This window comes from Gallus gallus, chromosome 3, assembly GCF_016699485.2.
Source record: "Gallus gallus isolate bGalGal1 chromosome 3, bGalGal1.mat.broiler.GRCg7b, whole genome shotgun sequence".
NCBI lineage: Eukaryota > Metazoa > Chordata > Aves > Galliformes > Phasianidae > Gallus > Gallus gallus.
This window is the reverse complement of record NC_052534.1, coordinates 35,428,513-35,447,637: the sequence shown is the minus strand read 5'-3', so window position 1 is coordinate 35,447,637 and position 19,125 is coordinate 35,428,513. Positions and strand designations below refer to the sequence as shown.

The following is a 19,125-nucleotide window of genomic DNA, read 5'->3' as shown; positions in this document are numbered from 1 at the left end:
AAGAAACCTCAAACACTTGTAGACACAATTTATTTGGCTTAGCAATTTTTGAAGCCGATACTGATTACCATCAGTCTTGGGGCTCCTCAGAAGCCAATATAATGAGAAACAAAGGCAACAATTCTCACACTGAAGATCTAGACATGAGTAAATATAGTGACTATTCATGCATTGTTTTCATCTTTACTCAAGACAATAATGACAATAAGAATATTTGGAATTACATTCACTAAGAGATCTAGGGCGCATTCATATGACTATAAATGATGAATTTGGTTTTTCCTAAAAAATAAATACCCTTCAGCCAAGTTTACCTTTAGCATGCTCCTAGCTTATTCCAATTAATTTCATCTGTGATATTTTATTTCTGATTTTGATTTCCTTCAGATGAGATGCTATGGTATGAATCAAATGTGGGGAAAATTGAGTCCTCCATTTAAAAAATAAATTCATGAAATAATTTATTCTAGAGAACTATTCCATCTGAAGTTCCGTTTTATAATTCTGTTATATTTTATTCCTTGCTTCTAGGAAAATGCAAGAAGTGATGAAAATAATATTCAGATAACAGCAGGTATGGAGAACTGTTGGTTTTCATTATCTTTTTGTTGATCCCTGAGTTCTGCCCAGATTACCATAGCAACTATTCAGTTTGTCTGGTAAACTGAGTTTAGAATAACTGAGCTACCATTGGTTTTGTGGATGATACACTTCTGTTTTGTTCATCCCTGTTTTGTAGTTATTTCCTAGAACCTAGGTCAGGATGCAGGATCTGAAGGGCTCAATTGCTGTTTTTTCTAAATAGACATAATTTGATAACCTTGCAGAATTTGGGATTGTCGATAATACAAACTTATCTCCCACATAAGCTTTCAAGCCACAAATTTTTGAAATGGTAAAGCAAGAGCCTACTTGAGTCAAGTGTGAATAATACTATTGATAATGATAATACTATGATAATACTATTTGGTAGAGGAAATTCTCAGCTACAAAACACTATTTTTCAACATATTCACCACCATTAGTTTTTGTTAGTGATGAAGAAGAGCCTGTGTGCTGCACTTAGCAAAAATCTCCATGGCTCACTGGAACATGGCTTGTCTTCATGTTGCTGTCGCCACTGCTGAAACACACCACTCACCACCTCACTGCGCCAGTGAATGTCAATGGGTGCCATTTTTTCCATGTGGAGGAATTAAATGACACATCTTTGCTTCATATGCACTTCCGTGTCAACCGTCATTTTGTCAGACTGCACCTCTACTGCCATCTGTCACATGGCAGCAACATGTAATGGAATACTGGTGGGAAGATTCAGCCTCTACTGTCATACCACAAACATCTGCCTCTGATGTCATGTACCAACATAATTAAATAGGAGTAATTACTTTTGGAGCAGCCCTTCTATATATCTTGAAACAACAGAAAAAAATAGGTAGCCAAGTGCTTAAGAATTAAAGCTGTGCAAAGGGAGTTGGTACCTTTGCGAGAAGTAGATCCTCTAGATTCTTCTGAGACCCTTAAACTGCTTGAAAGCAGATTTCCCCACTAACAACAAATGTGGTCCCCTGAAATCTGATTTTAGGCTAAATATATTCAGCAAAGGAAGCATACTCTGAAAACAGAATATTCCTAAGCCTTGTAGCTGCTCAATGAAATGGACACTCATGCTATGTCTTGCCCCCAGTGAATGTACATTCCTCTGAGGACCATGCCCAGAATCTCTAGCTTTGGGGAAGTCAAGTCACAGCAGGAAAAGGCTGTGACCACTATCTTGAATTTATCTTTGAATTTGAGAAATGAGTATAAAAATCTATTATTTCAGAGTCAGTAAGTGTTGTTTAGTTATTAAACTTTGTTTAATTGCTAAACTTATAGTCATCTTTGGAACCCTCATGCAGAGGCTTCAGAGCTGCTTCTCAGCTGTCCTGATGACGTCCTTCACTCTGACTAGCATGTGCAGTTTCTGTAAAATCTGTTACTATGCTCTGAATAAGGTGCTTGCAGTAATAATGCTGGCCAGTTTAAATGAGACCATTAGAATTGTTTTCATTTCTTGTCAATTGTCTTGTATCCTTATCTGAAGCATTTTCATGATAATGCCATCTTTATGTTGGAGTTCATTTTTAAATATAGTTTTTTCTAGTGTTATGTAATTTCTGTACATTCAAAAGCTTTTTAGAAAATGTATGATCATTTGTGTTCCAAAGCAGAAGACACACTTAGGTATAAGCATATCCAGTACTCGAAGACAAATGCACAATTACCCAGGGATGTAAAAAGATACACACCAATACTGGCTTCTGCTCATGAAAATGGCTGCATCTACCTATGGAGTATTCAGGTAGTTTTTGTATGTATTTGGGATGGGATTGGACTGTTAAAAAGTTAATTCTACTGATTTTTGGAAACCTGCTTTTCAAGTAGCACTTGCAGCAGTAGATATTTCATTGTTTTTGTTCTTAATTTTGGTTAAGAGTTTGTTCCACAGACAAAAAATCATTCTGCTTTAATAATGGTAGCAGAGAGTAATATCCAGTGGAAAATGAAGAAACATGATTTATAATGAAAACTGGCTGTAAAGTTATGTGAAAATGTAGGAACTGATTTTTCACCCACTTCATGTACCGTCTAAGAAAGCATAATACACAAAGCAGAGTATCCTGGGCTCTAATGAGGAGAAATATGGCCAGAGCATCTCAGAAGCCAGTTAGCACTAGTAGGGTTACAAATTAGGAGAGAATAGTATCTGAGCATGTCTTAGCTATAATTGTGTAAAGCCAATCTTGAAACAATGCCAAAGTCTTAGTTGTGGTATCATTTAAAACCATAATACTATGCCAGAAAGCATGTTATTCTAAACAAGAGATGAAAAGTACAGAGAGAAGGAGGAGCCTAACAGGAAGCCCTAGCTTTCTGTAAAACAGCAACTGCAAATTCTAAGGAGAATTCTTCAGGAATATGGTGAAGTAGCTTTGGTTGATGTTTTATGAAATAAACAAACAAACAAAAAATAAAACAATACAATAGTAAATGTTGACAAACACAGTAGATACAGACTTTGTGTGCTTAGGTTCCTATAGGAATTTGCAAGTTCAAATGATGGTGATGTCATCATTGACATGATCGTCATCATCATCACACTGTCAAGGTTCTCCTTATCTGTATGACTTTCCCTCACCTCCCAGACCTGAAGGGAGAGTAGGGGAGAGAGGCTACTGGTACTTGCTTGAAAACAAAACAGGTTGGTGATGGAGACATCATGTGTCTATTTTCAGCAAGAAATGACAGGCCAGTAGAAAATGAACTGCATTATGATATTTCACAGCAGATGAGAGGCAAGTGTTGTAGTAGGGATAGGTACAATTGAGTAGTGAATTGCCTGAAGAGTAAAATCTGTTGTGCTTTTGATGTAGAAGAGATGACAATCCGGAAGAATACATCTCAGCTATATTGGTTGTTCATTAGATTAGGAAACTACTTTTTCAGCAGCTTTCTGAATGGGTATAAGCTTGGCAATGCTGAACAGATCAAATCAGTAGCACTTAACTTCTGATGAATTTATTATTTTTTTTTTAATGTAGGTGTTATAAAAAGAAATGTGATTTTAATTGTTCTATTCTAGGGGAACTTACTGAAAGAAATTTTGCCATTTTCAAAATATCATCCGGTTCCTCTGACAGCAATATGTACAGACATCTCTACTAAAATGCTTCTGGCAGGCAGTAAGGGTAAGTGAATGTACTAGTCATTCTGCTCAGGACAGTTTGTAGAACTACATGAGATCATGCTGCTAATGTGCCACAAACGTGAAAATGAAGGTGCGAATGCTGCTAGTCTTTCTCCATCAAAGCTATAATTAAACAATTGAAAACAGTATTTCCTGGTATGAAAGAATAGGAGATTAAAGCTTAGAATTAGTAGCATTATCAATAGTCTTTCAAAAAGACATTACAATTTTCTTTATTTACAAAATCTGTATAAATCTTCCATCTGAATTATTGTATTAATACTAAAGGCTATGAAGAACAAACAAAAATGTCACACCTGCAGTAACATAACTAAATAAAAACCTGATCCTCTGGCTGTACCAAGAGCTGTGTTTCAGACACTGATATACTGTGCACAATAATGGCCTCAATGGCACACAGCTACGTAGGGAAGAAGGCACTTGTGGTCTGTGCTAGCAGCATATTGTTAGACTTATTTTCACACCAAATCTAGCTTTTATCTGGGAGAAAGTCTAAGAGTTTATCTGCTGTCTGTCTCTCCTCCAAACATCTCCTGGAAATTTTCCTCTTCTGCATCTGTCATATGAGATTTTTGTCGTGTCATGCACCACTTTTCTTCTGAAGTATCTATTAGAACTGCTTCCTACTGGTTTTCTGCTGTTATGCTATCAACACTGGGATGGATTGAGGTGTTTGGGGTTTTCTTTTGTGTCTGTGTGTGTGTGTGTTTTTTATTCTTTTTTCTTTCATCGGGTTCAAAACTGAGCAGGAGATTGAAGTGCTGAAAATGAAGAGGAATTTCCACTCTTCATTGATTCAAATCAATAAGGTAGCATGCACTGAACAAGATTTTAATCAACTGTGGAAAAGCGTCCACCCTATTAACTATTCATCTGACATTCTCCCTTTTTCCTTTTGTGTTTATGTCACTGAGTGTATATGCTTCTCATGTCTTCTGCACTTTTCCCTTTTACCTGCAGTGCTAATGTCAATGTCTTTTTCCCTTTACTGGTTTTCCTTTTTCCTTGCTTGATAATGCTATGTTCTAAAAGTCAGATGTGTCCAATATGAAGGCTGGAATAACACAAAAGATTCCTCCATCTAGTAGTAGAAATTAGGGATGTAAGAGGCAACAACAGGTCATGAGAAAAATGGTTCTTTGATTCTAGTTCTACCTGAGTGCACTAGAAGGTTGTATAACATTAAGCCTTCATTATATATGCAATTAATCACAAACTTTGTCCATTTTACCAGGATTGAAAAATAGTTTTTCATCCTCAGAAACTCGTATCTAGCTTGTGTAATAGACAACAGTCTGGAAAAGATTACTCTTGTTATTAACTCTTGTCACTCAAGGAAAGAACTCTGCATTCTTTCCATTTCCAATCTATCTAAAGAAACATTATTCAAAGTGATACATGTATTTCTTTGCATATTACTAAATGTGTATTATTTTCTACTCTGTGTGCTTGACAATGAGATAGTGATTTTCCCACTAAAATAATTTCCACTGACCTGTGATTTTTTTTTTTTTTTTTTTTTTGTCATTCTGCCCAGTGTTTACCAAGAGCATATGTTACCAACAAGAAACTGTGTGGCAATAATGAAATTTATTGACGTTTTGCTTTTTCCCTTTTTAAATAGAAGGACATATTATGTGCTGGAGCATTGTCTCATTCTTAGAAGATCCACAAAACAGCAAAAATGTAAGGGAAAATCTGACATTTTCTTAACCTCTATAGTATGCTAGGATAAGACAAATAGTGAAAAAAAATGGATTCAGTCCTCTATGGGGACTGAAATGGTTTCCTGCACGTAAAGGTCATCAAACAATAATTTAATGCCATGAAAAGCCAACAAACAAACAAACAAAAAAAGCCATAAGATGCTGGTAGCAGTATCCTGTTGTGTAAAAAGAGGTTACATTAGAATGAATTTATTCCTGTCGTCTTAGGAGAATTTCTACCACATACCATTTGCAGCTTCTTTGGTGAAGGGAACAGTAAATCATCACTTAATTTTCAGAAAGCCTTTCTGGTAAAACCACTAAGCTAAGTAACCACAATGACGTACAGAAGTGCCTAAAATGTAGTTATGTTGCTTTTTCCCCTCAGCAAATAAAGGAGGAGCTCTGTTGGATGGCACACTCTGCTGAAGTCATTGACTTATTTCACGAAGAGCAGAAAAATGTGGTAGTAACAGCATCTGTTGATGGTTCAGTCAGGTACAAAATAACCAATACTTCTTACTTCTATGGCCTGCTAGTTGAACTGCCTCCTAAAATCCTCTTCTTGATGGACTCACATATGGACTAGGACTTAAATAAAGTACAACATCGGGCACATTTTCTGTTCTGCACCTGCAGGAACTAAGTTTTTAACATGAACACTTCTACTTTTCTCAGTAAGTCAGACCTTCTACAAAACTGTCATTTTCTTTCAACAAGGTAACCTTGACTGCATAGGAAACAATTCCATAATTTTAGAAATGACTTCCTGTTCTAACTCCATTTTAGCTTTCAGCACCTGCTAAGTTAACATGGGTCCTCAACACTGAGTGTAGCAAATTAAGCCATTGTAATCTCAAGTCACTTTATAGAAAACTGTATGATTCCTTCTGGGCTAAAAAGTACATTTGAAGGGGTAGTTTGTTTTTGTTCTTGTTGTTCTTTTTATTTTAAGGAGTCATTGAGGAAGTTTTTTATAGACCTTGCTGTGGTGAGAGCACCTTACTATTGGAGCAGTTCAGGATATTGCTGCCTTTGTTCCTCAATTTAGTTATAATGATGAACTATTATTTGCTCTCAAGTTACTTACATCGTAAACAGAGAACTTCATTCTCATTGATATTTTTTAGCTAACATTTACTGCACTCTAGAGCAGTACTGCAGAACCTGATAATGTATTTTCACTCTTGTTCCACATCTAAAATCATTAATTTTCCTTTCTGTTCTTTGGAACTGCTTTTACTAAATCTGTAGACTCTGGCAGGCCATGAATGGATGCTATCTTGGTTACTTTGGACAGCCCAGGAAATTTGAATTATCAGATAGCAGTCGATTGATTTTGCCTTGTGATGTTAAAGGTGTTCCTATAATAATTAAAGAGGAAAGCAAGCATATGGAAAAGAAGAGCATGCCAGACAGAGACAAGTAAGATCTCAAATATTTACATACATGCATACGTAGGGGAATAATTCTGAAATATTATATTTACAGACCACCATTTATCTGAAGGTCATAAAAGTAAAAATGTTTCCCATGAGGAGTTAGTATAAGCCTTTAAAAAAAAATGCTTTTACAAACCATGGATAAATCTCACTATTGTTGTAACTAGGTGACTGTCATGATTAGGTGATCATCAAGATTTGAATTGAATAATAGTAACAACTATTTTACCTCCGATTTTAGCCTAATTATAGTTTGCATGTTATCTACACTGTTCAGGTTAGTAGCCTATTTTTTTTTCAGTTCTGCAAACTGTTATACTTCTGGGATACCCAAAACGCTATTAGAAAAGCTTACTGTGAACATTTTCAAAGTAAAAACAATATTTCCATTTAAAAGGCGGTTTAATTAAGTTTGCTAGGATATTGTAGATACATTCACATACCTCTAATCCTAATGTTCTGACACTGACATAAATTTTGTATGCACAGTAGCAGTGTTGGGCCTCTTTCCTTCTAGGCAGTTATCAAGGGATGTGGGTTGGCTACAAGTCAAGCTGGAGAACCTTGGTCCTATAGCTAAGGCTGTAATAAGTCCCAGATCTCCCTGTTCCATTAACCAGTGGTTTGAGGAAATGCAGAAGCAAAATGCACATGGCTGTTATTGACAAACTGAAAAGTTACTGCATGGCTTAAAGAAGCCAAACAGGCTTTAATTATAAGGTTTCGTGTATTATGTGCATTTTTAGGCTGACTTTTAACCAAAGAACTCTGAGACAATGGGAAAGTTCCAAGATCCTTTACTGTTAGCCCACTTAGGTTGGTATCCGGCTAGCTTATTCTTACACAGAATTCTTACTAATGTGTGCAGTCCTGCTGAAGTCAGAACAGTAACTCATCAGTAAAGAGAAATTCTTGATTATGTTCGAAGGACTAATCCCTATAGTATTTTTGAACAGGCAGCATATAGTCAGGAACCTCTGGAAAGGCTAACAGCTCATCCTGGGAGCCCCAGGCTTGGACAGAGTACTCCAGATGAGACATCACGAGGGCAGAGTAGAGGGGCACAATCACCCCTGCTGGCCATCCCTCTTTTCTTTTGATGCAGCCCAGGATACAGTTGACCTTCTGGACTGCAAGAGTACACTGCTGGCTCATCTACAGCTTCATGTCCATCAGCACCCCCAAGTCCTTTTCTGCAGGGCTGCTCTCAGTGAGATCTTGTCCCAGTCTGTACTCGTATCTGGGATTTCAACTGACAGTCATGATTTTTCAAATATGACAGAGAGTGGCTTGGCAACCACATCAGCCAGTTCCTTCATAACCCTGGGATGCGCGTCATCGAGTCCCACAGACTTGTACATGTACAGCCTCATAAGGTGGATCAGAGGGAACCTTCTTTGTTATTACAGAGGCATAGAAGAATTGTAGTCAGAACTGAAAAAAAACATTACCAGACAGTGACTAGCACTGAGTTGCAGTAAAGACTGCTTTATGCTTTTAACTAATCCAGCCTCCTAAAGATGACAAGCCAGTATCTGGATCAAAGAATGTTGGTAAAACACTTTATGACACATTTGAAGCTCCCAATATAAATTATATTTTGAAGACATATGGAGTAATTTATTCTTCAAAATGATTTTATTTTGGTGCCAATTGAGAAATTTGAATTTAAATTTGCTGTTTAGATATGAGCTTCTGATTTTTTGTCCTTTTCTGTTTTATGTGCACAGGTGGAAATCACTAACCAGGTCACCTTCAATTTTAAAAAAGGATAAACGTGTGGACGTAATTCAGGACTTGAAGTTTTTCAAAGCTCTGGCTTCTCCAAAGGTGTCTAATACATTTACTGATTTGTTTCAGTTCTGTGCAACATAGTGGGAAATGCAACTGTATTCCTCACTTAGAAAACAGTCATAAATAACCCTTTATATTCTCATCCTAGAACAAAAATGCATTAACAGAGAGATCCATGAAAATTCTGTGTTTTTCATTCTCTTTGTTTTACACTTCTAAATTCCAATGTAGAAGAAAGAACATACTTGTTTGGCTTGACAGTATAAAAAAACCTACAATCAACAACAACAAAAAAACCCCTCAAACACAGAGTTCTCACATGATCCAACAGAAGTCCAAGTAGTATCCAAGGTTTACTTTGAAGGATGTGTGAAAATATTAGAACAATGGTGAGCACCTACTTATATATAGTAGTTCTTTCTATTGCTCTAACTGAATAATGGTGCAACTCCTCCATCTTTACATGGCATAGCCTTTAAAAGTCTCAGGAACAAATGAAACTCTCCTTTTGGAATTGGACTAGAAAAGGAAAAAGATGCAAACTCTATGGGCACTTGTCAAAAAAAGAAAACCTTCCATTAGCACCTTTCTGACCATTCTTCCCCCATATTTAGCGAGGGCTATGAATTCTTTACATCCTTTCCTAAAATTTGTGGTACAGTGGATCTCCTATGTACCACAATCCATTATCCTAATACTGATGTGGCTAGCTAAGATCTAAACAGCAGTCAGTGAAAGTTATTACTCCATGTGACTAGTTCTCTCTGTGTAGCCTGGGTGAAATGACAAGGAGAATGGAACACACTTCTCTAGTGTTTATTGCCCCGTCTTGCCCAAACAGTTCTTTCCTTTTCCTTGCCCTCTGATACCAAGGATCAGCACTGATCTCCTCTGAATGTTCAACTAGTTGGAGCTAGCAGATTACTTGTTGCCAAGCATACAGTTTTGAGGCATTCTGTCACTTCACCCCAAGGCAGAAACAAGATGACAAGCTCCCTTATGTAACAGCTATACTAGTCAGGGATGCTGCACAGTCTCTGAAGTGGCCGCTGTATAAATCAAGAAAGCTACCTTGATACAGAAAGGGCATACAGTACAAAGTAACAGCAGTTGAACACTGATCCCCTGCTGTTCAGCAGCTGTAGACACAGCAGTGTGTAATAAAAGAGAAGTGTAAGTGGGAAAAAACAGGTTGATGCTGAGAATAGAACATGAAATTGATGGAATCAGTCAGCGGCTGAGTACGCTGTGGGACAAGCCAGTAGAGGAGAGTGCCACTTTGGCTTTTACTTAGTCATTTGAGAAGAAGACTCGCAGTGGAAAATACTTGCCTGTTCTCACATGTTGGCACTGGAGCTTTTTTTAAGAAAAAGGTTTGATTTCTTTTCATTAGCCTTAGAGAGAAATAAACTGAGGAGTTCAGCTTGCACTTCAGACTAGAAGTGTGCTATTCAGTGGCTGTGCAAATACCAAGAGTATACGATTAACTCATTGTAATCCAGATGTCCAATCATTCTGAAAAAAGTAATGCCTGGTAATTAATGTACATAAGTAATATTTAGAATGAATTCCTTGAGGAATGTTCTTCATTGCTGAAGATGCGATATCTCAAATTGTTATTACTGCAGCACACTCAGTTGTGTGAAAAAATGTTTGTAGAAAGTCTCTGTGCATTATACCATTTCAGACTAATCTCTTTCAGATGGGGTAGAAATGCATTATTTGCACTATTTCAAGGTTTAGGTACATTGTTTTTCCATGTTAGAGGATCACAAAATGCTCTCTGCTATCTTGTGTAAGAACAGTTAAATTTCCTGCCCTGTCTGTCTGTATAATACCTAGGTAAGTCTAAGGATTCACATGAATGTGGATGAACTATCAAAGTACTTGAGGTATTTTCACTAATTTGAAGCTTTCTACAGTTTACAACAGCAATGCCTTTTGTTCACTTATGTCTTTCCAAACTGGTTGCTGAACTGTTTGTGATTTGCATAGCCCAGAAGAGTGAGCCAGACTGACAGTCCTTAGATGGAACTATCGCGTGGGAAGGAGTTCTTACTCCGTTAGCCTTCATCTAGCTTTCCATTGTCCTCTAATAGCATGCATCCACCAAACCAGAGAAGTAACGTGAAAATGATTCCTGTATTGAACTTAACAAAACGTTAATAGGTGATATAGCTAAGTAAGTATTTAAAACCAAATTTAGGTGATTAAAAAAAAAACAAAAAAACTGCTATTAACTGTTTTGAATTTTTGTCCCTTGGGAAGCTGGAATCTCGCCTCCCATCTCTTTTCTATAGCAGAAGAAGAATCCCCTTCTAATATAAAAGTGTTCAAAACCTGTGCATAAACCACAATCTCTCCACATAGTAACGATATTATCTTCTTCAGATAACATGAATGCTACCCGTGTTATTCAATAAAAGTAATAGTATGTGATAGGATTTCTTCGTTACCTTTTGTTTTGAGCTAGTAGCAAACTCACTTTGGTTTCCATTGGTCAGCTTCCTAGACAGCCTTTGGAGAGCATTGAGTCAGGAAGCAGAGTGACTGGTTCAGTATTTGGGCATCTTCCTATACATAAGGTAAGCACAAGTGCTCCCCACCTTTTGCTGTGGTGTTCAAGCAGCAGAAGTCCTTAGCAGCACTTGTAAATGATTAACATCACGTACTCACTCTGTTGTTAACTGTTTCTCAATTTAATTTTCTCACATGGTCTGACTTACTACCAACCCAACTTTGTTCTCCATTTGGTGGAAGCTTGAGAAGTCAGCTGAAGAGAGCATCCTTCAAAGTGAGTAGTCCAACCATTTATTTCTCCTGTTCAGCCTTGTGTCATTAAGTTATTGTTTCAGAGTCTTTTCTTTTAGCCAGTACAAAGACTATTGATTCTGCACAAAGCTTGGGTTGTAAGTTAACTGCAAGTTAATACCATTTTGTGGGTACTGTTGATTAGATTTATTATGAGCTAACAGGGCTTCCGAGGTTGTTCCTTATTTGGAGAGAGTCCAGAACTTCCACAGCCTCATCACCACCATTACAGGATGGAAAGAATCACCCCTTGAAGTAGTACTGATTTCTCTCTATAGAGAGAGCCTAGTGAACCAGCTTGGACAAGACTCCAAACATTTAGATGGCTCATTAGGTGAAATGAATAGAGCATTCAAATATATATGACTTATGGTTTTTAAAAGCAGCAGTACAGATGGAGTATCTCATCCCTACTAACCTAATGAACGCAGAAGCTGGCACATATTTTTCAAATAGATGGCACATATGCTACTTTTCCGACCATTAATGTGCCTTGGAAGTCTATGCTTTAGTTTCTTTCCTGAGAAGTTAGGAGCAAATACATTGAAGCCAATGGTACCACAACAGATTTACATAAAATGTGATCAAATTTTTTTGTGAGGTACATGCACAACATTTTTTTTTTTTTTGTCTGTGTTGTTACAAAACACTATAAAGTAGTCTGATTGTAGGTATGTATTTATTAGCTCTTGAAAATTTGCAGTTTATTTCTACAGATCCTCAGTGGAACAAACCTGAGATGTCCACTCTAACTGAATTGACGATGGAGAAAGAACTCAGTGAAGAACAGAATCAAGACAAGTAAACATTATGTTCATCTTAAGGCAAGTAGTTCAGCAGGTTCCATGAGCATATAGAAATAAAATCTTTGCATCCGTCCCAGTTCTTCAAGCAGTGAAAAAAGTCTAACATGATTACAACTAGACTCTTACAGAAAAGCCCATCTCACTCCACTTCTTGATAGTTAAGAATGAAAAGTACCTTACTGTGATTGACTGCTTTTAAAGATTCGGGGCCATAAGTCTGCAAAAATACTTCTATTGCTGACATGTAGACGTCTCTGGAGAGTAAGGAATGTGCTAATTCTGGCTAGGATTAAGCTAGTTTTCTTCAGAGCATTCCATATGCTACTGTGTTTTGATTTGTGATTAAAAAAGCATGATAACAGAACAGTGTTGTGGCTATTGCTAAGAGTGGCTTGTGTCATCAAGGTGTTTTTTATCCCCAGTTTCAGTGTACAGGATGGGAGAGACCACATCTGGTACGGCTGACATGAACTGACCAGAGAAATCCCACACCATATAATGTTCTGCTCAGCAATAAAAGACTGGGAAAAGGAGGAGAAAGGTGAGGTGACTAGGCATTCGGCATCTTAAGTAACCACTGTGTGTGCTGTGGCTGTGCTTCCGAGGTAGTGGCTAAACACCTGCCTTGACGTAGTGAATGAATTCATTCTTTTGTTTTTTGTTAAGTGTCAGAAGAAAAGCAGAGACACTCAATTTTATTGAATAGACAATCTACTAAAGCACTGCACAGAATTAACTAGAAAAACAGACACTTACTGTATCCTAGAGAACAAAGGATGCTACAGGAAAGAAATTAAGAACAGAAAAGCTTATCAGACAATTGATACTTCCAAAGATATCTTTCAAGCAATCTTTTCAATGCTGGATCTAGCACAAAGCTGTTTGCTAATAAGCTTGTTGAGTATTAGCTGTGAATTTTCTCTGTTGATGTCTCTGTATTCCTTTGGAGGCCATTTTTCCTCTAGCATCCACAGTTATATTTCAGGCTTAAGTGTTTTAGGTGTATCAGTTGTTCTGTTGTTTCAGATCATTAATATTTTATGGAAAGGTATCTTAATTAAGACAACCTTTTTCAGCATGGCAGAAACTCACGCTTGAACTGGCTGCAGTAGTTAGTTTGCCAGAATTTCATTACAGCCTTTGCTAGTGCTTTACAGAATTTGCTACGTTCTTCAGGTGCCCTCACCCACTGTGGTAGTTCAATCTGAATGGCATCAACAACACCAGAATGACGGGAGCCAAAAGTCTTTGTTATGTATCCACCACTATAATAGTTCCCATTACTTGGGCTGGGGTTGGATGGAGAAGGCACACAAACATAACTGTTATTTTGTTCTTCAATATATTTACCCAAACTTCTGTTCCCTGCAAGCAGAGTCTCAAAAGACACACCGACTAGCTGATTGGCCAGATATCTAATGGAGGAATTTGATGCAGAAAGGACACCCGAGTTAAGAGAAGTTTTTGAAAGTGTATAACCTAATTCTATCCACTGTTCAGGATGTGCTTGTCCATGGATATCCAGAATCAGGCCCCCTGTTATCTGTGATTTTGCAGTGGTCAAAAATCCCATGTAATCCTCCCAGGCCTGTTCTGCTTGGGGAACTCCAAAGGAGGCCTCTTCCTTTTCCCTATTGGCATCCATCTTGAACCTCTGTAAGTGGTTTATAACAATATGTGGAAAGAAACCATCAGTAATTTTGTTGATTTCCTCAGCAAGAGCCTGAGCCACTTCTATTGTATACCTGTCTTGTTTGGTAGATACTTTACACTTTTCATAATTTTGAATGCTTCCAGGAGGACACTTATGAGAGAAAATACAAGAAGATGTCTCTGCATCCCAACAACCAGCCTCTCGATCAGGGATGTCTTCAGGTTCCACTGACCCACCATGTGGGACAGAGAGGATCAGGTTCATGTTGCCCACTTGATATTCAGTGAAATGATTATGGCCATATATAACTTCTCTGCTGCTAGTGGGTTTCAGAAGCAAATATAGAATGGAAAGGAGGATCAGATACATAGTTTTCCCGCTGGAAGACTCAGCAAAAAAGAATATGGCAGTACCTGCATAAAAGCAAAAGACAGATTTTAGATTATTTACAAATGAAAATATATGAGTGTAGAGCAGCTGCTACTAGGAAAATTAGTTACCAATTAACCTATTCTAATTTAACCCAAGTAGTACAAAGAATAAAAGTACTTTCAAGAGACGTAAAAAAGGAACCGGGCACTTTGTGTGGCTAGATGTAATTGATGCAGTGCTTCCAAAAGAAAGGATTCTCCCAGAATAACAGGGCAAGGGAAATGGTAGGTTATTGGGCCTCCTTTATTCCCCAGGAAAGAACAAAGATTACTTGATCATATTATCTGACCCCAGAGAGTCACCTTATCTGAGCAAAATATTTAAAAATATTTTAAAATATTATAAAATTCTTAACTAAGCGTTCCTTTTTTTTTTTTTCCAACCCTGAAATGTCAAGAAAATTCTAAGAAAATTTGAAGGAACATCTGTATCTCAGTGACTTGAGTGAAGTATCTTTCCATTAGCCACGTGCTTTCAAAACTAGAGGTTATGTCAGCTCAAACCATCTCTATGTTTGTCTAAAATAGACAGGCTGATAAAAATTGAGTGCTACTAATATCTACCTCTAGCTGCTCTCCAGGCTGAGTTACTGTGAAATCATCACAAATAGATACAAGTCCATTATGGAGCAACTCTCTTTAGTTTTCAGGTTTCCTTTCTCTTCAAGAGAGCTAAGATACTTTTAAGCTGTCAGTAACTACGACATTTTTTGGAAAGCTGTAATTAAGCAAGATACTAACAGTGCTTTCAGGTCTGAAGGCATCATATTCATAGAAAAACCAGAGTCTTGCACATAATCATGTAAAATGAATAAATAAAGTCAGTGAAAAGCAGAAAAGGATACTTTCAACTCCATGAATTAAAAAAAGCTTCACATAACATAGGCCAGTTGAGGAGTTTGCAAATGAGTACATTAACAGGCTGTGCTGTTGTCTGTCCTGCCTTTATCATCACATCACCTGCAGAAATACAGAGGATACGAGGTATAGCCAAAGAAGAGAGTGAAAAAGCTGAAGAACTGCAAGAATCCACCTACTAGACTTGGCCTGAGAGTATGTATTACAGCAGCTATACTTACCTATATGGAGCTTCCTTCCACTACTGTGCCACACGTTTGTCCTCAAATCTTAAGGAGCACTAACCAGTAAAGAAGATATTCTACAACCTACACTTGACATGTTGCTATAAAGTTTGTTTCTTTTAAAGGATCTTCAGTTATTACACTAGAGTTTCCAGCTTAAAATAAGCTTTTATCCACATCAGCACATTATTCATTCTTCCCTTGTTTCCTTAAGACATAGGCCTTTATCTACTCATTCACTGTCTGCATTGCCAGAAACGTGGAGGAAATATTTTTAAGTATTATTCAGAATCCCTTTTTATCAGCACAAGCTATCCACATAAGTCTAGGCATAGCTTACCTGAGGTGCAGTGGGGCTCAGCACCAAGTTAAGGAAATCTACAGCAACACCTCATAAGTGCTGCTCAGCTGCCTTAGGAGTCAGGCTTCCTTTGCCTCTGATGTTCGCCTTAAATGTGGTGACACAGCTGTTCTTTTCCCATCACCTGCCAAACCAGTTTGTTTGCATCTCTGCAATTTCCTGTTAATGATTGAATCATACTGTCAATGCTATTACACCCTGTTTTAAAAATATCTTAATACATAGCTCTGTATGATTCCCTAACTGGGAGAAAATTACCCAGGCACAGCTCAGGCTCTTGTCAGGCTCATTCAAAACAGGAAACCAATGGCCTCGGACTGTTTTATGTTCTTCTGGATTACACACAGGTCCTGCGGAAGAGAAATGTTAGTTACAGTAATACAGACTATAAGGGTATTTGTGGCCTTATAGCAAAACACACATCTTCCCAAGGAATTTGAACACCTGTTCTTCTCCAACAAAGGAACACCTGCAAGTAGGGAGGAATGTGCTGGAAAATTTACCTGTTTGTTTTCTTCTCCATAAGCAGGAGGTCCATACAAATAAGAAATAATTGAACCCTGTAACAGGCTCCATGTTTTCTGTTTGTTGTAGATAAACACATATTATTGAGAGGTCTAAAAAGTCCTCAATATTTTAAACTGGTAGCAATTGCTGCAGGAGTAGTTTGAAGATTTACCTACAAAAAAAGGGAGAGCGAGCTGCTTCCAATTTGGTGCCTTCAAAAGCGAAACTGAACTGACCACTCTGCTGGGTTTCACTCTGGACTCTGAACCAGCAGATCTCTAGAGGGCAGGCTGAGTCCTGCAACTGCTGACACAGAGACTTTTTCACCTGCACCTCTCAAAAGGGAAAAGTATATATATGCTGGCATACTACAAGCTTAGTGCACTTTTGTTCTCTGTGCTGACATCCATTTCTAGAAATCAAACCAACTTGTCACAAGCACCACAGCCACACCAGAACTCAGAACAGCTGATGTAATTAGTAAAGATAAAAATATGTGATTATCCCACGACCTCTTTTTGCCATCACTTATATCTTTATTTTCTCCTAAAAAAGAAATCATTAGGTAAAGCATAACTAGCCACAATGCTATTATTTCACTTTGAATCTGTTTGTGCCAATGATTCCACCTTCAAAAAAAAAAAAAAAAAAACAACCCTGCACCTGTGTATCTGGGAGGAGAGCTCCTCACAGCCAAGAATTACTGCTCATGTATTCAAAATGAAGTTGCAGAACTCACAGCAGATGACCAAATCAAAATGTTGGCAACACATTGGGATGGCAGACAGCAGGTTCCCACTGACAGTACGAGTCACTTAAATTATAGGTCAGTGCTCATTTCCATAGAATTACTCATGAGCAGCTTGCTTCTGCTACTCACTGACAACACGTAACGTGTAGGTTCATGTTCTTTTGCTTTTGCTGGAAAAATCGAGGACACGGAGAGAAGGTCAAATGTTCTTAGCACTGACAAACATCTACTTCAAATACTTCTAAGCTGGGTTTGTTTTCTTTTTTCCTTTTGAGATCAATGAGCTTCACAAGGTATTACTTAGCAGAACTGTGTTTACTCCATAACCGCATTCTCATGAAGTTGGGGGGCACGGGTCTCACCTCAGCAGACTCCCAGCAAATAAAGTAAGACTTGCACAGGAATGGAATGTCAGAATCACACTCACTCATCTTTTCAGTGGAAAATGATTCCATAAGCTGTGTGCACCCAGCAGTGAATAAATCGTGACCAGCTCAGATGCCAAGCCTCTGAGATTGAGGTAAACATAACTGATGCAGGAAATTGATATGGCTTCTCTTCTGTTCTCATGTCCTTCAATACAACATCCAAACTTTCTTTGAACACCTCCAGGGTCAGTGACTCCACCACCTCCCTGAGCAGCCCATTCCAGTGCCTGACCACCCTTTCAGAGAAGCAGTATTTCCTAACGGCCAGCCTGAACCTTCCCTGGCGCAGTTTGAAGCCATTCCCTCTAGTCTCCTATCACTAGTCACATGAGAGAAGAGGCTGACCCCCAGCTCACTACAACCTCCCTTCAGGTAGTTATAGAGAGCAATAAGGTCTCCCCTGAGCCTCCTCTTCTCTAGACTGAACAATCCCAGCTCCTTCAGCCGCTCTTCATAAGGTCTGTGCTCCAGACCCCTCACCAGCTTTGTTGCCCTCCTCTGGACACACTCCAGGGCCTCTATGTCTTTCTTACAGGGAGGGGCCCAAAACTGGACACAGTACTCGAGGTGCAGCCCCACCAGTGCTGAGTACAAGGGGATAATTACTTCCCTGTTCCTGCTAGCCACACCATTTCTGATACAAGCCAGGATGCCATTGGCCTTTTTGGCCACCTGGGCACACTGCTGGCTCATGTTCAGTCTAGCGTCAATCAACACCCCCAGGTCCATTTCCTCAACACAGTCTTCCAGCCACTCTGCCCCAAGCCTGTAGCATTGCCTGGGGTTATTGTGGCCCAATATCAGAGAGCTGGAGCACCTCTCCTATGAGGAAAGGTTGAGGGAACTGGGCTTGTTTAGTTTGGAGAAGGCTCAGAGGAGACGTCATTGTGGCCTTCCAGCACTTGAAGGGATATTATAAACAGGACAGGCAATGGCTGTATATGAGGGTGGACGGTGACAGGACAAGGGGGAATGGTTTTAAACTGAGACAGGGGAGGTTTGGGTTGGATATTAGGAGGAAGTTTTTTACCCAGAGGGTGGTGACACACTGGAACAGGTTGCCCAGAGAGGTTGTGGCTGCCCCATCCCTGGAGGCATTCAAGACCAGGCTGGATGTGGCTCAGATCTTTAACTCCTATAGCTCCTTTGTACATAAGCTTTGTAAGAAAGCAACCGATGCAAATACAGCCTTACACCCCCGGTGGATTTTCTACTACGCGTATTTTTTTAATTCAAAGTTCTCAGAAACCTTTCTCCATGCACCACGGTACAGATGCGACCGGGCAGCGGGGATACAAATACCGAACCGAAAAGAAGCGCTGGATGCCGCAGTGCCACAGCCCTTCCGGGGAGCTGACCGCGATTCTCCCCGCCAGCAACGCGGCGGTTACGGACCACTCCCACCAGGAAGCACAGCAACGCGCGGCACTTCCAACACATAGCAACAAAAGCCCCCACCTCACCCCGCGCGCAGGAACACTCGTGACCAGGGGATGAGAATCCAAGAGCAGCAGAGGAACTCAGTCCCGCGCAATTTAAATGGCGCCGAGACCCGCCCGCCTATGCAGGGCGGAGCGGCCTCCCGCACCGCTGCCATTCGC

General features: G+C 39.0%; 2 protein-coding genes across 23 annotated transcripts in view; one reads left to right on the top strand and one right to left on the bottom strand.

The window, feature by feature from the left end:
* The window catches only part of WDR64 (WD repeat domain 64), a 62,186-nt gene extending 49,340 nt beyond the window's left edge, over positions 1 to 12,846 (top strand). For 5 of the 9 annotated variants that reach the window (XM_040697702.2, XM_040697703.2, XM_040697701.2 and 2 more), the window contains 10 exons: positions 532 to 574; positions 2,211 to 2,344; positions 3,626 to 3,731; positions 5,376 to 5,437; positions 5,846 to 5,955; positions 6,712 to 6,882; positions 8,630 to 8,729; positions 11,198 to 11,278; positions 11,454 to 11,487; positions 12,221 to 12,846. In XM_040697702.2, the coding sequence (XP_040553636.1) occupies positions 532 to 574; positions 2,211 to 2,344; positions 3,626 to 3,731; positions 5,376 to 5,437; positions 5,846 to 5,955; positions 6,712 to 6,882; positions 8,630 to 8,729; positions 11,198 to 11,278; positions 11,454 to 11,487; positions 12,221 to 12,309 (930 nt within the window). In that variant the 3' untranslated portion in view covers positions 12,310 to 12,846. Of the gene's footprint in view, positions 1 to 531; positions 575 to 2,210; positions 2,345 to 3,625; positions 3,732 to 5,375; positions 5,438 to 5,845; positions 5,956 to 6,711; positions 6,883 to 8,629; positions 8,730 to 11,197; positions 11,279 to 11,453; positions 11,488 to 12,207 lie in introns of all 9 variants that reach the window. The other 4 variants (XR_005858337.2, XM_040697697.2, XM_040697698.2 and 1 more) reach the window with 4 other exon arrangements.
* LOC421506 lies at positions 12,165 to 19,085 on the bottom strand. Of its 14 annotated transcripts, none has more exons than XM_046939272.1 (6): positions 18,988 to 19,085; positions 16,097 to 16,188; positions 15,818 to 15,997; positions 15,241 to 15,355; positions 14,960 to 15,067; positions 12,165 to 14,377 (listed from the first exon to the last, which is right to left on the bottom strand). In XM_046939272.1, exon 6 carries the CDS (start codon positions 14,331 to 14,333, stop codon positions 13,383 to 13,385), a length of 951 nt encoding a protein of 316 aa, XP_046795228.1. In that variant the 5' UTR covers positions 14,334 to 14,377; positions 14,960 to 15,067; positions 15,241 to 15,355; positions 15,818 to 15,997; positions 16,097 to 16,188; positions 18,988 to 19,085; the 3' UTR covers positions 12,165 to 13,382. The 14 variants fall into 14 exon arrangements, 11 of the variants coding, with proteins under 11 accessions (XP_046795228.1, XP_046795229.1, XP_046795227.1 ...); XM_046939273.1 differs by having other exon boundaries at positions 14,960 to 15,056; XR_006938803.1 differs by lacking the exons at positions 14,960 to 15,067; positions 18,988 to 19,085 and adding an exon at positions 16,342 to 16,617 and having other exon boundaries at positions 15,137 to 15,355.
* Positions 19,086 to 19,125: the final 40 nt, after the last annotated feature.